Raw genomic sequence first — 15,329 nt, 5'->3', positions numbered from 1 at the left:
TAATAGTTTAAATAATTTTGTTTTTAGGTTGGGTAGCTTTTAAAATTGTGAAGATGTGCTTATGGGTTACACTTGACCTTTATTCAATGCAACAGAATATTTAACAATTACCTTATGACCAATGCTTCATGAGCTAAACAAGCTTTATAAGATACCAATCAAAGGAAGTAAAACAGAAAGTGGACTAGCTTTATTTAACAAAACCAAGGAAGTAAAATAGTTCACTATTTCAGAGAGAAGTCTATAGTGCAAGCCATGAATCCAGCTTCTGTTGTTGTCGAGATCCTCGAGTTTGGCTTCTTCTTTATAAAAAATAAAAAAATAAAAAACCAGGGGAGCACATAATGTGCTAGGGGGTCTGAGTCTGAGGAAAAGTTTGTATGAAAAAATGATATAAAATTTGTTTAAAAAAGTAATAACATTTCGGAACCCTTTCATTTCTCATTGTATTCATCTACTTTCAAAAGGTTGGTTAAAAATCATGAGATAAATCACAATTATTTTATTCTTTTGACAGCCATAGTGTTATGTGTCTACCAGTACACTAATGTGGGTAGAAAAATTATACAATGTTGAAGTTGGCATGAAACAGAAGTTGCAATAGTCTTTTCTTCCCTATTGTGATATATAGAAGTGAAACAGCTTCTCAGATTTCTTTTTATATTCATTTATAATAAATACTGAAATTTTCAACAACAAAAAAACAAGAATTGTCCATTTTGATTTCATCGTGACATTATTTGAATGAAAATATTGTCTAGATGCTATTTTACACATTCATATTTGTTTCCTATAAATTGGACTATTAAAATATGTAGCTATAAAAATCTATTGTTTTCGAAAGGGGTTGATTATATTTTGGGGTCCATGGCATCAAAAAGTTTAAAACCCCTGATCTATGCGATATACCTCAGATAAAGTAACACCATGTTACCATTCAAATAAAGTGTATCTTTATGACGCCAACAGTTCACATTAGAGAGTACAGTAATGATATGAAACTACACTGCTAACAGTTCTGACCAAATGAGGAAAAGAACACACACACACACAGTATCTTCCACAAAAAGTGTCTGTGGGTTTTCATGTCAGACCTCATTTTTTTCTGACATTTAGATCACACAAATGTGTGATTCAGAGCAGATAACAACAGATACATTCAAATCTATTTTTGCAAATAAAAAAAAATCCACCCTTTGTCCCTTCAATTTTTTCCCCCTCCAGTTGGTGTAAATCCTAGTTAAGTAGAAACTTATCTCAAACTTTTGACAGCTTAATCATGCCTGATATTATTTAAAGCACTCATGATGTTTTAGTTTGGATGTCCTTGACTGCTGTTAAATCAGACACTAAATGAAGGTCTTGTTGCAGTGTTGACATTCTCTGTCTCGGGGTTTAATGCTGTGTGAACAGGAAGGAAGGCGAGATAATGCAAGCACAAGTGCAGAGGGGTTGACAGAGGTAGTGGGGCTTTCCAGTGAACTGGGCAGAAAAAAAAAAGAGTAACAGAGGGGGTTAAGTGTTGGTGACGTGAAAAAGAGCCACAAAGGAAATTGAGAAAAAAATAATTCCTCTGCCTGCAGCCGATGAACGGAGACACCGCACAAAAAGTGCGTGCGACAGACAGACAGAAGAGAAAAGAGAAGATAACTGACGCAATTGTCAGCATGACCGAATAATCATCAATTCCTTGGTAACGCAAAAAGAAGAATCAGTATTTTTAGAATCACTTCACATTTTCATTGTTTAGTAGACAGACTTCATTAAGACTGCACAGAACTATTCACACTGAAAGGACCAAACCGAGACAACAGTGAAAGTAGCCAAGATGGGAGAACTGAAATGTCCGAAAGGTGAGATTTTCATATCCTTATTGTACAAATTACTTTGATTTAAAAAGAGCTTGAGTTTTTATCCATTTCTATTAAAATCGTTTTTGATAGCCTATATAATGTAGCCTACTTGGAATGCTGTTTTTAATATTGAAATCTATAATCATTGTATCACTTATAGTTGGTAGTTTTTTTAAACTTTAAGCAAGCAGTTCACCAAACAATATGTGGAAAAGATCATGACTGGTCTTTTCTTTACTGCGATGTTTTACAGCGACAAGATTATTAAAGTAAATTTATTTTCATTTCATTTTGAGTTCTATGCTAATTTAGTGGCATAACTTCCCATACAATTGACTGTAAGGCACGGGGGTATTATTTTTACTCATCATATTGTTTTCATCAAGGTGAAATCAGCCCACTACAGTGTATGCAGGACATCCTGTACTGTAACCCTACTAACAAGAGAGCTTTTGATGGTTCCCGGAATTCATGCATTAACATAACACAGGATATTCTGTATTCATTTGAAATAATGATATATTAGATGGAGTAAAAATATGTATGCACCACATTATATAACAAAACAGCATTTAATTGAAAGAAAGATAGCACAAGCAATCAAGTAATTTCACAATAATAAGCTTATTTTTTCAATTATAAAATTATATATAATTCAAAACAAAGCCAAAAAGTATTTTTTTTTACAAAACATGGTGCATGATGTTCATAATTAATGTGATAACCTCTGAACTTGAGGAGAACAGACTTCATTTGGACTTCAACCTTTGGTGATAATTGCAAAAGTGATTTTGTGTGTGTGTGTGTGTGTGTGTGTGTGTGTGTGTGTGTGTGTGTGTGTGTGTGTGTGTGTGTGTGTGTGTGTGTGTGTGTGTGAGAGAAAGACTCTAGCATCATTTGATTTCATATTCTGCTTAGTTTTCTTTTCTTTTATCAACTGAAATGAAATCTATATAATGTAAAATGCTAAAGTAATATTCTGTCATTACTTAGCCTGTTTTGTCCCAAGTATGACATTCTTCCTTCTACAGAAAACAGAAGATATTTTGAAGAATGTTTCATTGTGTTTTAGTCATCGAAAGTCGAAGGGGTCCAATATTATTGTTTTGAACCCCATTGACTTGAAAAAAACAGAGACATTTTCCAAATACATTTTAGAGTCACTAATATGGTACTGGGTTGAATTTTTTGTTTTGTTTAGGTCTTTTCAGGTCATATGCAAGCAACAAATTACTGCATTATTGGCTTTTAAATACGTCGTTTATAAATGATAGACTTCTCTTGTGATTGTGGAGTATTGTGCAAAAACCGAGCGCTCTTTCTTTTTCAGGGAAATATTTGGATACCAAATGTAATGCCACATCAAATCCAGTGTGTGTAACCTGCCCACGTCATACATTTACTGATCAGGAAAATAACATGAAGGAGTGTCGAGTCTGCAGGGAGTGCACCAGCAGTAATTTCACATTCCTTTACTCTTTTTTTCCGAACAAATAATGCTACATGTCTTTTTCAGGGAGTAATGTTTTTTGTATGTGTGTGACAGACAGTAACTTGGAGATGGTAAAGGAGTGTGAGCCAGACAAAAACACGGAGTGCAAGTGTAAGCCGGGATACTACTGTACACAGAGGAGCGGTTCCCACTGTGATCACTGCAACATTGTCTCCAAGTGTCCTCCGGGAAAAGGGGTCACCAGTCGGTGTAAGTATCTACCTTTGCTTATGTGATGCAGGGCTTTTCAAAATTTTTGATGCAACAGACCTCCGAATATAACAAAATAAATCGATTTCTTTATATTATTAAAATGTAAAGACATCTAATTTTTTGTGAAAAATAAAACTTAGAAATATGTGTAAAAATATTTTCTATATTGAGTTGACACTATGTTTTGTATCTGTCAATGAAGTCAAATAATGTTACAAGACACACACATGAACAGACACATTATGAACACACACACACACACACACACATATATATATATATATATATATATATATATGATGTCAATTTGTAGACCAATCCAAAAGGCAAATTTGTCAGGGGTCCCTCTGGAATTTCCAATGGATTTTTACAATTGTGAAATATAATCTGTGTTTGACATTACTAAACTCTCACGTTAATTACATAAATTTTGCAGTCATGCTACAAATGTGACTTTTGAAATAACTCACTGTGCGCTTTTAAAAATCTGACAGTTGCTACAATAAGGAATACAATTGTCCATTTCATCAAGTACCTAAAATCATCCTTATAGTAGCTGTAGCCCTTATTTAGTGGCTTGTTAGCCATGCACTTGCTTAAATCCATCTATATATCCTTCAATATTTCTTCCTAAGTTAATGTCCTCTTCAGTGTGATGACTCTGAAAGGTTCAAAGACTCTGAGAAGGGAAACTAAACCTGAATTAAACCAATCATGAACTGTGTGAAAATAATACTACGCTTTGCCACAATATCCACAATGACTCATATACAGGTCAAAAAAGGAATCAGTTGAGTTTGCATTAAAGCATGTGTTTTGTGGCTATACCTGTCGGAAGATCTGCAATGGTTTGAGCCACATAGAGTGTTCGGACTGGAACATGTGGCAGGAGGGATGTCGAATAACTGAAGTTGTGTTGCAGACACGTTCCAGAGTGACACTGTGTGCAGTCCCTGTCTAAAGGGAACCTACAGTGATGTGGAAGACTACGTTTCCAGCTGCAAAAATCATACAAGGTGAGAGTCAGTTATAAGCTGCAGTTTATAAAAAAAAAATTTAATTAGCAAACTAATTTTTCCTCACATGATTTAATAGTGAGACTCAAATTTACACATTTAGAGCAGACTGACAGAGAAACACAACACTTCTCATAAATTCAAAAAATCCCCCCACACACATGACAGTATGACTACATGACTACAATACTTTTAAATTGAAATGATCTCTTGTGAAACTATTGCTGGAATCAGAAGCTTCTGACTCACATTAATGATTATACCCAAGTTATACAACCAAAGATGTCTTGTCTTCTGCTATTATTTAGTAACACGTTACAATAAGGTCTCATTCGTTAACTCTACGTAATGCATTAACTAACATAAACTAGTTCACGGTGCATTAACTAATGTTAACAGATACAACTTTAGATCTTAAAGACGTATTAGTAAATGTTGAGATTAACATAAAGTAAGATTGATAAATGCTGTTGTTCATTGTTAGTTCATGTTAAGTTCACTAAGTTGCCAGTTTTTCTCTACATGTATATATTTTCATTTTTCACCTATAATGCTCCTTTCTATTCCACCTCCATCTGATATAGAAAAGTCAGAGGGGGAATACATAGCTTTTACTGTATGTAATTTACCATGACTGGTTTTACGTAAACGTGTCTAGTGTAACTCTCCTACACAAAATAAAACCGCTTCCATTTAAAAAAAAAAGAAAGTATAGACGTACACTGTGTAGGACGGTGGGTAGGTATCGCTTCCTTTCTCAACCTCTCTTTGACATATACACACAAATATTTCTTTCCCTTTTTTCTACACATACACAAAGTAGGCCTACCCGCAATTCAAAAATATATCATTACACTTATACATAATTATTTTCCTGAGCTCAGTAGCTAGGCTATATAAACTTTAGAAGTATATAAACTTTTATAAAATTTCCCATCTGAAATCAATTACATCCTCTGTCATTTTATAGTTGTGATGATTTAGGTCGACATACAGCGGTTCTTGGGACCAGCAAATCAGATGCTGAGTGTGGATCTTTTAAAACATGTACTACATGTAAGTCTCTCTATAGGCTACCTTTATAGGAAATGTCACCATGTTCAATGTATTTTCCATAATCAATCAAATCAATTAATTTATTCATTTAAAAAGAGTTGACATGTGCCTCTTAGGTCACTGTTTTATTCTTTATTTCAGCTTGTTCTTGGGTGTTACCTGCTAGCCTGTGGGCAGGGATCATTGTTACTGTCTTAATTGTACTTCTGGTCCTGTTTATTATGTATTGGAGAAACAAACATCAGTCAAAAAGATCAGGTAAGTGTAACATAGCCTATTAGCTCTCTTATTGTGAAGTCGAAGATTTGTTAATTTGTGAATAGGATCACGTTAAAGGTGCAAAAAAATGTTAGAAAATAACATTTTAGCAAATAAAATGTTCGTTCAATCATTACATTCGGTCCGAAATGAATACCATCTCAGCTAACGTGTGTTTGCATACCACTGCGCAGCCTGTTCACGCAGACATCATACGTCATCAGCGCGTTTCACGTACACACGTATTTTTTTACAGTCTATGGTACACACTGTCAGACACTGTGCAGACAGAGCGAGAATGGCAGGCAAATTACCTAACTTGCCTTCTGAACCGACAAGTGGATAGTATCTACATTTCAGGTTTGACAGTACAGTTCTATGTACCGCTGACTTTGCCCTATGCAGATAATTCAGTGAGATTCGACTGTGTTGCCAACATGTCCTGAAATCGCAAATAAAGCTGAAATACTTCAACTTCTGAATCTCAACTGGAATAATTTCACAATCATAACGTTACGTATGTATGGAAGCAAGCGCTTCTTCTGTTTCTCCCCTCACTGTACCCTACTGTAAAGTTTTCTCACCGCTGAATGACACATGATTCACGTTGTCTCTGGTCACGGTCGCAGTGTTGCCAACTATTTTCATAGGAAAGTAGCAAACGCCTCCCCTAAAAGTCGCTAAATGTCGCTAGATGACGTCATACGTCAATTAGCATATTCATGACGTCATCGCGGCGTACTTGCGTTCTGCCTGCCTAATGTTTTTTCTCATTAAAATCATGCTCACATACTGTATTTTAATATAATATAATATAATATAATATAACCGAATGTCCAATAAAGCTGTTCTCATTTACTTTTTTTTTTTTTGTCAGAACGAGTAGAGCTTGAATGACTATTTTTTATATGTGTAAAATTATCTGAATTGAGAGAGTTCGGGAACTGGGTGAACTAAAGCACTGTGATAGTGAGTATTACAAGTGATAAGCACAAGTAATAAAATAAAATGGTCAAACTACATTCTTGAAATATAAAAACAAAAGATAAGTCCGTGGAAACAACACTGCTGTTTCAGGTCTGTAGATGCCGTGCTGCTGCTCCTCTCTCAGCCATTAACTGAACAGGGTAGACGCAGAGAGAGGTGTGACGGCAAGGAGAATGCAAACCTCGCGCTCGCAGGACTGTGCTGACAACATTTGGAGGTTACTGAAGTTTATCCAGAAAGTAGCTAGATTTGTCGCTATAGTCGCTTTTTTGAAAAAATTTCGCTAAAGGGGTCTGAAAAGTCGCTAAAAATAGCGACAAAGGTGCTAAGTTGGCAACACTGCACGGTCGTGTTCGCTTCTTGTCTGTGCGCGTTCATGTGGTTTGGAGGAGGCGTGACTGGGCGGCGATTTTCAGGGAGGGTGGGATCGTATGCTTTCAATGCTAGCATTAGCAGGCTAAAGTTAGCATTTCCCAGATCACCTATTGCAGCTTTAATGTTCACGATTTACAATCAGTTTTGACAGCACATATTTAGACAGCGAGAGAGCGCGCGAAAATGCAAGAGAGGTGAAGTTATGCCGGAATGCCCTTGCTTTCTAATTAGCAGATGTGCACGCGCTTCATCATTAGAATAAAGCCAGGAATCATCAGCATATGAAAGAGTGAAAGAACAAATCTAAGGACAATATACAGATCTGATATGAAGTTAGCTTGACTTTTTTGACCACTCAGCAGAAATGCTTGTCTCTGAACATGCCACAGTCTCATATCTACGGAAATGCAATTGTACATATTATACATAGCCTACATATAAATCATATATATATATATATATATATATATATATATATATATATATATATATATATATAGCGTAGCCAGAAAAAAGTATTTTATTGTCAGATTAATGAGCAATAAATTCAGACTCTGCGTATCACTAACTTTACAGAATAGACTGGGTTGATGTGTATATATATATATATATATATATATATATATATATATATATATATGTGTGTGTGTGTGTGTGTGTGTGTGTGTGTGTGTGTGTATAATTGCATTTATTTATTTAATATTAAACAATAAATAGAACCCAAAAGCATTGACAAATCATTTTTCCTCCCATCTAGTAGATATAAGACTGTGTAGCGTGTTCAGAGATAAGCATTTCTACTGAGTGGTCAAAAAAGTCTTGACTTCATATCAGATCTGTAGGTTGTATATCTAGGTTGAATTGTCCTTGATAGGCAAGCAGAATTTTGCATTGACATACATAAAAAGGGTAATTTACAGTAGCAGTAACAGCAGATTTGATTGATAGGAAAACCCAAGCCCTGTCTCTAATGCTTGATGGATACCTACACAGGCAATGCATAATGCTTTGCCAGTCATTGAGGGATGGATAAACTTGCTCTGAAAAGTACAATAAGCTAAGTACATCTGCTGCAGTCACTGATTTTCAACATCAGGGTGAATGTACAGTCAAAACATTCATGCACGCTTCTGCTGTGTGATGTCAAATGCTTTCAGCTTAGTGCACAAGATGCCTATGATTAAACTGATGCTGGTAAGCCACATCCTATCAGTTCTACATACATGCTCACAGACTTGTATCAATGTGGTGTAAACTGCACAACAGTGTCTCTTAAAAACACCAGACACATCTGACGATTGTTGCTGTAAGTAAAATACAGAATACTGTAAATGAAACTGCAAATCCAAACATCAACAATACATGTTAAATGTGAAGGAAATGTAATTTTATATATTTTATATGTTGTGCATGTGTGTTCTCAGAGATTTCTTTAAGCCCCAACTCGCCAGTGCTTCCTCCAGACATCCTGAAATACCCTGCAGACTTTGACATGGAGAGATGTGTAGAATGTGACAAACATAAAGGTAAAACTCATTGTTTTCCTCGAATTTCCCTCTGATAAATCACACACGTGCAAAAAAAAAAAAAGAAAAAAAAAGGCATTGTTCCTCCTTGCACATATACACTAAATATATTCCATTATTTGTTCATACACACCTCTCTGTAAAATATTTATTTACATCAGGGGTCTTTTGGACAGGAACAGGAAGATCTATTGTTTTATCTCAAACTAATTTTTGTAGAAAAGTTTTTTCTACAAAAAGAAATGTAGAAAAGTCCTGAAAAGGTTAAAGACAGTATACATATTATCTTTAGTCATTGACATTATGAAATCCGAGCTGTAAAGCAGGCAACAAATATTTAGAAAAGCAGATTATTCTACTTCTGTATTTTCATTTATCTGAATCCAATGCTGACTCCAACAATTTTTTATTGAAATTTGAAATGTATTTGTACAAAATAATGAATTTAATCACAAATGAGAAGACCGAATGCTTTTGAATGCATTTGTATATATTTAACACCATCAACCCAGTACCTCTAATTTTCTAAAGCTGTTACAGTCTCACAGAGCATTCTAGAATCTTACCGAACATTCCTACAGTATGAATACATTCAGGAGAGTTTCGAAATGAGCAATACCAAATTTGTGATGACTTCAGATATGGCTTTGCGTCACTGTATAAAACGATTTGCAGTTTCCTTTGAACTCGTCTGATCTTATCAACTCATAGACGGGAGGATATAAAACCACATAGACGTTGTCTTTCACTGCATGTCAAATAATCTAGTAGGGTTTTGCTGTTTTGGCCTCCCACGACTCCTACACATTCCTCCTTCGTTAATTTGGTGCGGGCGATAAAGTATTTGATGTCTCTGCTAAACATGGGGCCTGAATCGCATCCTGTTTAAAAACCAGTCATATTGTGACAACAGGTACAGAGTTTCCGGTTTGTACAGTAAGCAGCTTTTCTGGTCTGATCTCATAAGGCGAATTTACGGGAAACTGATTACACCTGATCTGGACATTTTTCACATGTTAGTTACATTTATTGGACATTTATTGTTAGTCACATGATCCTTCAGAAATTATCGTCATTTAACGCTGTTGAAACAGAAATGCTAAGACAGACCACTCTGGTTAAAGAATATCTGAATAAGCATGTAAAGGGAGTTTAAAATACTTAGAAGTTCATTGAGATGAGCCAATCACTTATCAAGAATTTTCTTTTTTTCTTCCTCAGCTGACAATTACACAGACATGGACAGTAGCATACAGTGTGATGGAGTGATGTCAATGATGATGTCAGAAAAATACAGCCAATCAACTGCCGCAAATGGATATACAGACAGCCTGCATCAATCCCTTTATCAGTCGCAACCACAGGAGTCTGAATGGACCGATGAACTTTGACACATTAACTCCATATTATTAACCTGACAAATATACAGTGAAGAATAATGTGTGTTAACAAAAATCTAAAGTGTGGTTTTATCTGTCTGTAGAAGCTTTACTTCTGTTCTGGTAAAATGTGTGTAAATAACTAGATTTTATTTTTCACAGTAAAAATACACCTACCGGTAATAGGCCTACTGTACATTCTACAATATTCAAGATGAATGAAAAACTTAACATTGTCTTTAGTTAACAGGTTTTTTTTTTTTTTTTTTTGTTAATGTTGTTTAATAAAAATGTATTTGTATTTGTGGGATTCAAATATGTACAAAGCAAAGAGATGAAGACTAACACGTGTCATACCATGTCTTACCAGAAGAGGGCGCAATAGACTTTAAGCTTGCTCTTTTAAACTTCTGTTGATCGAGTATTTTTTTATTATTTCCATAGACTGTAAAAAATATATTGTATTTTCACAATTAAATCTCACTGGCGAACCTGTCAGTCGGTCAAAAGCACGTACTTCACTACAAAGCAAAACATAAGCGCTAAAACAAGCTTGTCCTTTATTGGTGATTGAAATAATCATTCTTAGCAAACTCCTTTTCCAAGTCTTTTGTCGAACCCTAGAGGCAAAATGAGGGAACTGCAAGGTGGAAGCCATTTAATTTGTCACTGGCTGGTTGAAAGATATATCGTTCAAAAAAGGTAAGGTTTTTGAAAGAAATTAATAAGTGCTCACCTAGGCTGCATTTATTTGATCAAAAATAGAGAAAAAATAAACAGTAATACTGTGAAATATTCTTGTGTGATGGCAAAGCTGAATTTTCAGAAAACATTAGGCCTACTCCAGTCTTCACACATAATTCTCTTAGAAATCATTCTAATATGCTCATTTGGTTCACCAAGAAATATTTCTTACCAATATTCAAAACAGTTGTGCTGCTTAATACTTTTGTGGAAACTTTTTTTCAGGATTCTTAGAAAATTCAAAATAACACCATTTATTTTAAAAGAAATTAACATTATAAATGTCTTTACATCCTTGCTGAATACAAGTGTGTGTATAAACACACCCATTTGTTTCACTATATTATTGAAGACATTGCATAGACTTCCATTGATTTTATATCAGGTCAATGATATTTTCTATTACGTAACCTAACCCCTACCTCTAAACCAGAAACCTGCAAAACACTAGATTGAAATAAAAACATGTTTTGGGTGATTTAAAAGCCTTTTTAACTAGTGAAGACCAGTCAGTTTTTCTTACTAAATGGTTGTCATGATATTTCACTGTATTGGCCCTCACAAGTATAGCCAAACCTGTACACAATTATTGAATATGAAACTATTTTGGCCAACCCTATTACAAAATAACTACTGTTAACTGAAAATAATTACCGCAAAGAAGGATTGCTATTAGTAATGCTCTGATAAGAAATATATTCATACAAACAGAATTGTTTAGTAATATAAATGGTTGTATTCTAGAGTGGACAAATACAATAACATGACCTAAAATTTCAGACAATACAAATTTCAGCACTTTTAGACAATGTTTGACTACAGCAATTAATCAAAATTTCAATCACACAGATTTATTAACTCCAATATTATCCAATCATTTGCCAATCCAGGAGCAGGACACCGGACATTAAATATAATTTTGGAATCAAGAATTCAAGCTGTACTTGACTAGCTAAATCACTGGCTGATTTAATCACTACTTCTGCTTACTGTAAACATCTGCATAAAATATTAATTTTAGGGTGCCACGAATCCAGCCTGGATCCATATTTTATAGTACCATTCAAAGAGGGTAACAGGGCGCTATTGCCATGATCTCATTTGATCTTCGCATTTTGGTTTGATTGCAACTGTGAGGAAAAAACTGTGCTTTAAAAGCTGAAACAATTCATAGAGAGGGAACCAATTTCTTTGTTTGTAGTTTTCATTTAAACTATTTGTTGTGGATCAGGAACAAATCACTGTGGCAATACTGCCTCTTTCTGAGCCCTGAGCTCTAAGAACAATCTGAGCTCAAAACCCCCAGCAAATGGCCCCTTTATTTCTCTTTCTCTCCCTCTCTCTCTCCATTCTCACTCAGCCTTCTTAAAGACTTGCTTGGCAGTGACACCCTGAGCCCTCATCTCCTGCAGAGAGAGAGAGAGAGAGAGAGAGAGAGAGAGAGAGAGAGAGAGAGAGAGAGAGAGAGAGAGAGAGAGAGGAGGAAAAAAGATGAAGGACATTGAAAGAGATACATAGTAGCCCAGTGATTAAAGCTTCGTTCAGGATTAACCCAAGAACTGGAGACATTCAGAGAAGGTCCAATCAACATTATGCTTCTGAGTAAAGACTTGAATACCAGGTTGCTCCATGGAAACTATTCCTAAAATGAATGTACTATTTCTTTAAATGAAAAGATCTGTTAAATGAAACCAGGCAAGATTTATTTTTTTGAAAGAAGTCTCTCTCAAAAATGCCATAAAAATTAACTTAAAATAACTGTATTTTAATAGACTAAATGTCATCTATTCCTGTGATGGCAAAGCTGAATTTTCAACATCAATGTCACATGATCCCTCAGAAATCATTCTAATATGCTGATTTGGTGCTTAAAAAACATTTCTTATTATCATAAATATTCAAAACAGTTGTGCTACCTAATATTTTTGTGGAAACCATTTTTCAGGATAAACAGAAAATACAAAAGAACAGCTTTTATCTGACATAGACCTCTTTTGTAACATTGTAAATGTATTTACTGTCACTTTTGATCAATGCTATGTGTCCCTGCTGAATAAAACCATTCATTTCTTTAAAAAAAAAATCCTACTGACCACAAACTTTTAAACAATAGTGTAACTAAAGTTTAACACAAAAAGAGCAGTGTCTCTTTAAACTAGCCCACAAAAGCCCCGTCACTCGTCTCATTTAATTCCCTCCTCTTCATCTCCTCTTTCACCTACCCTTTTCATTGTGGCCTGCATGTGTCCTGTCGCTTTTCTCACACTTTTTATAACTGCCTTAGAAATTATAAAAAGATAAAGATAATTTTTACCTAGAAAAGCTACACACACACTTATAATTCTATGTTAATTAAAAACCTTTCATACAGTTTTATCAAAACCTTATATAGTCCAGTAAACACTGGAAACATATCCACTGCATATGTAAAGCAGTTTCTCCAAGCCCAGCACAAACCCTACTTGCTTACCAAATGAAGGATGTTTCCTTCTAACCAGTGTGTCCAGCCTCTGCCCTCTTTCTCTCCTCTCTGCACGCAGACCAATTTATCACCGTCCCAGTTCACTGTGGTCTGAAACATATGGAGAGCATTACCCATTAGCACCACACATACCACACTCCTTTGTCTGGTGGTTGTTCCTTTTAAAACGGGCCCAGGTTTCCCACAAATACATTACAAATGGGTTGACTAGAAAGACAATAATATAAAAATGAGGAGTGCAAATAAAAAAAGAACCCACAGACCTGGCACTTTCTCCCATCGACTGGTCCCAGGTCCTCAGTGAACTCCTGTCCCAAAGTGAAGTCCATGTCGAAGTTCTTAAAGGTGGTGACTGTCTTTATCTTCATTTCGCCAGTGTTCACATTATGTTCAATATGTTTGCTGGGTTTCAGAATGCAGACGACTTTTCTTAATGCATAATTAACATCTGATGTGAAGAGAAGAAAGATTATATGAAAAGCATTTTGATTAAAAAAAAAGAACAATTCTGTCATTATTTCCTTAATTTATTCCATATACAAATTCCATTTGTATTTTTTTCTTCTTCAGTGAACCACAAAAGGTGAATTTTTAAGATTTGTTTTGGAATCATAATGATTTTGAGTTCAACTAACTGATTAATTTTTTCTGGTTGCAGTGGTTTACCGCCGGCCACTGGAGAAGATTATCAGTGAGAAACAAAATCATTTCAGTTTGTTTGTCACACAAACTATTGCATGAACTCAGAAGACTTGGAATATGATGTATGAATAATGTTTATGATACTTTTATGCTGCTTGTTATTTTTGAAGCTCAAAAGCTCCATTATTGCAAATGCATGAAAAAGTGGCAAGCAAGTTATTGAACATTTCTCACTTTGCGTTACACAGAAAAAAAAAAAAAAAAATCATACGATTTTGCAACAATATGAGGGAATTTTTCATTTTTAGGTGCATAACAGCAGGATGAGACCAGTTACAAGGTCAGAAACGATACATTTGATAAACGGTTCAGGGTCAGGCATGTTTCTTCACTTTGAAGAAAAATAAATAAATGTAGCCTACACACTAAAATGCTGTGATCTCGTTTAGGCTGTCTTCCCCACGGAAAGAAGATGATTAGACTGTATTTCATCACATTAACCCAGAATAAAGGGAGGTGCATCCATCAGGTTCACACAAAGGTTTGAGGTAGCCTACATCACAGTCAACAAGCATCAAGTTACAATCAAAGCGAGTCACTGTGGTTCGTCAAGTAAGAATATACTCTTAATATTAGAGCAGCTCACTTATATGCTCTTAGATTGCAAAATTGAGAGAAAAAAATTAAGAGAAAATTAAAAATATATAAAAAAAAATGTTGCAACTTACCCAAAGCCGCCAGATATTCTTCAAAATTATTCTGGGAAACCATGTGGTAAATGCCAGTATAATTAGGTTTAGACATTCTCAGTTTTTCTTTCTTTCGTTCGAATCGAATCGAATCGAACCTAACTAAACTTTGTGTGATTTGTGGCTCTGCTGTTGGCTCACTTTTCCTTCTGGTTATCTGGATCTCTATCCGTGTCTCCAGGCAGCACTATCGCATTGTACGCTAGTTAATTTGGTTAAATTGACGCCGTTTCCTACTAACAGCACGCGAAGTGTACCGAGCAGAATCCGTGGTCAGTGTTTCCGGGAATCTTTTCCGTGATGTTCCGTTGCACAATGAGCCATGACCGATCTGAGGTTCGTCCTCTGTAAGTAAACCCGAAAGCAGCGGTGACTCCTCCCAAACCATCTCATTCTGAACAGAACAAATAGCCAAATCCAGCCTCTCTAGGTTTGGGGATTGATTTGCAGGCATTAAGGGGAGGTGGACTGGATTTCCAGAGCTTATCAAATTGTAACTTTGTAAAATACACACTAAAAGAATGATTCATTATGACCGTACCCCTTTAAAATATGCC

At 35.3% G+C, this 15,329-nt stretch overlaps 2 protein-coding genes across 2 annotated transcripts; one reads left to right on the top strand and one right to left on the bottom strand.

Annotated features, from left to right (window-relative positions):
• The first annotated feature begins 1,423 nt into the window (after positions 1–1,423).
• Positions 1,424–10,912, top strand: LOC307172999 (tumor necrosis factor receptor superfamily member 5). The gene is made up of 8 exons (XM_079895786.1): positions 1,424–1,853; positions 3,184–3,309; positions 3,400–3,555; positions 4,481–4,574; positions 5,545–5,630; positions 5,772–5,888; positions 8,675–8,776; positions 9,998–10,912. The coding sequence occupies exons 1-8, from the start codon at positions 1,829–1,831 to the stop codon at positions 10,165–10,167; spliced, it is 876 nt and encodes a 291-aa protein (XP_079751912.1). The 5' UTR covers positions 1,424–1,828; the 3' UTR covers positions 10,168–10,912.
• rbp5 (retinol binding protein 1a, cellular) lies at positions 10,057–15,200 on the bottom strand. Its single transcript, XM_079895787.1, has 4 exons — positions 14,752–15,200; positions 13,645–13,829; positions 13,370–13,471; positions 10,057–12,305 (listed from the first exon to the last, which is right to left on the bottom strand). The coding sequence occupies exons 1-4, from the start codon at positions 14,825–14,827 to the stop codon at positions 12,252–12,254; spliced, it is 417 nt and encodes a 138-aa protein (XP_079751913.1). The 5' UTR covers positions 14,828–15,200; the 3' UTR covers positions 10,057–12,251.
• Positions 15,201–15,329: the final 129 nt, after the last annotated feature.

Source organism: Squalius cephalus (genome assembly GCF_949319135.1).
Source record: "Squalius cephalus genome assembly, chromosome: 15".
NCBI lineage: Eukaryota > Metazoa > Chordata > Actinopteri > Cypriniformes > Leuciscidae > Squalius > Squalius cephalus.
Note: the sequence above shows the minus strand (reverse complement) of the source record. Positions and strands in the feature narration are given on the sequence as shown.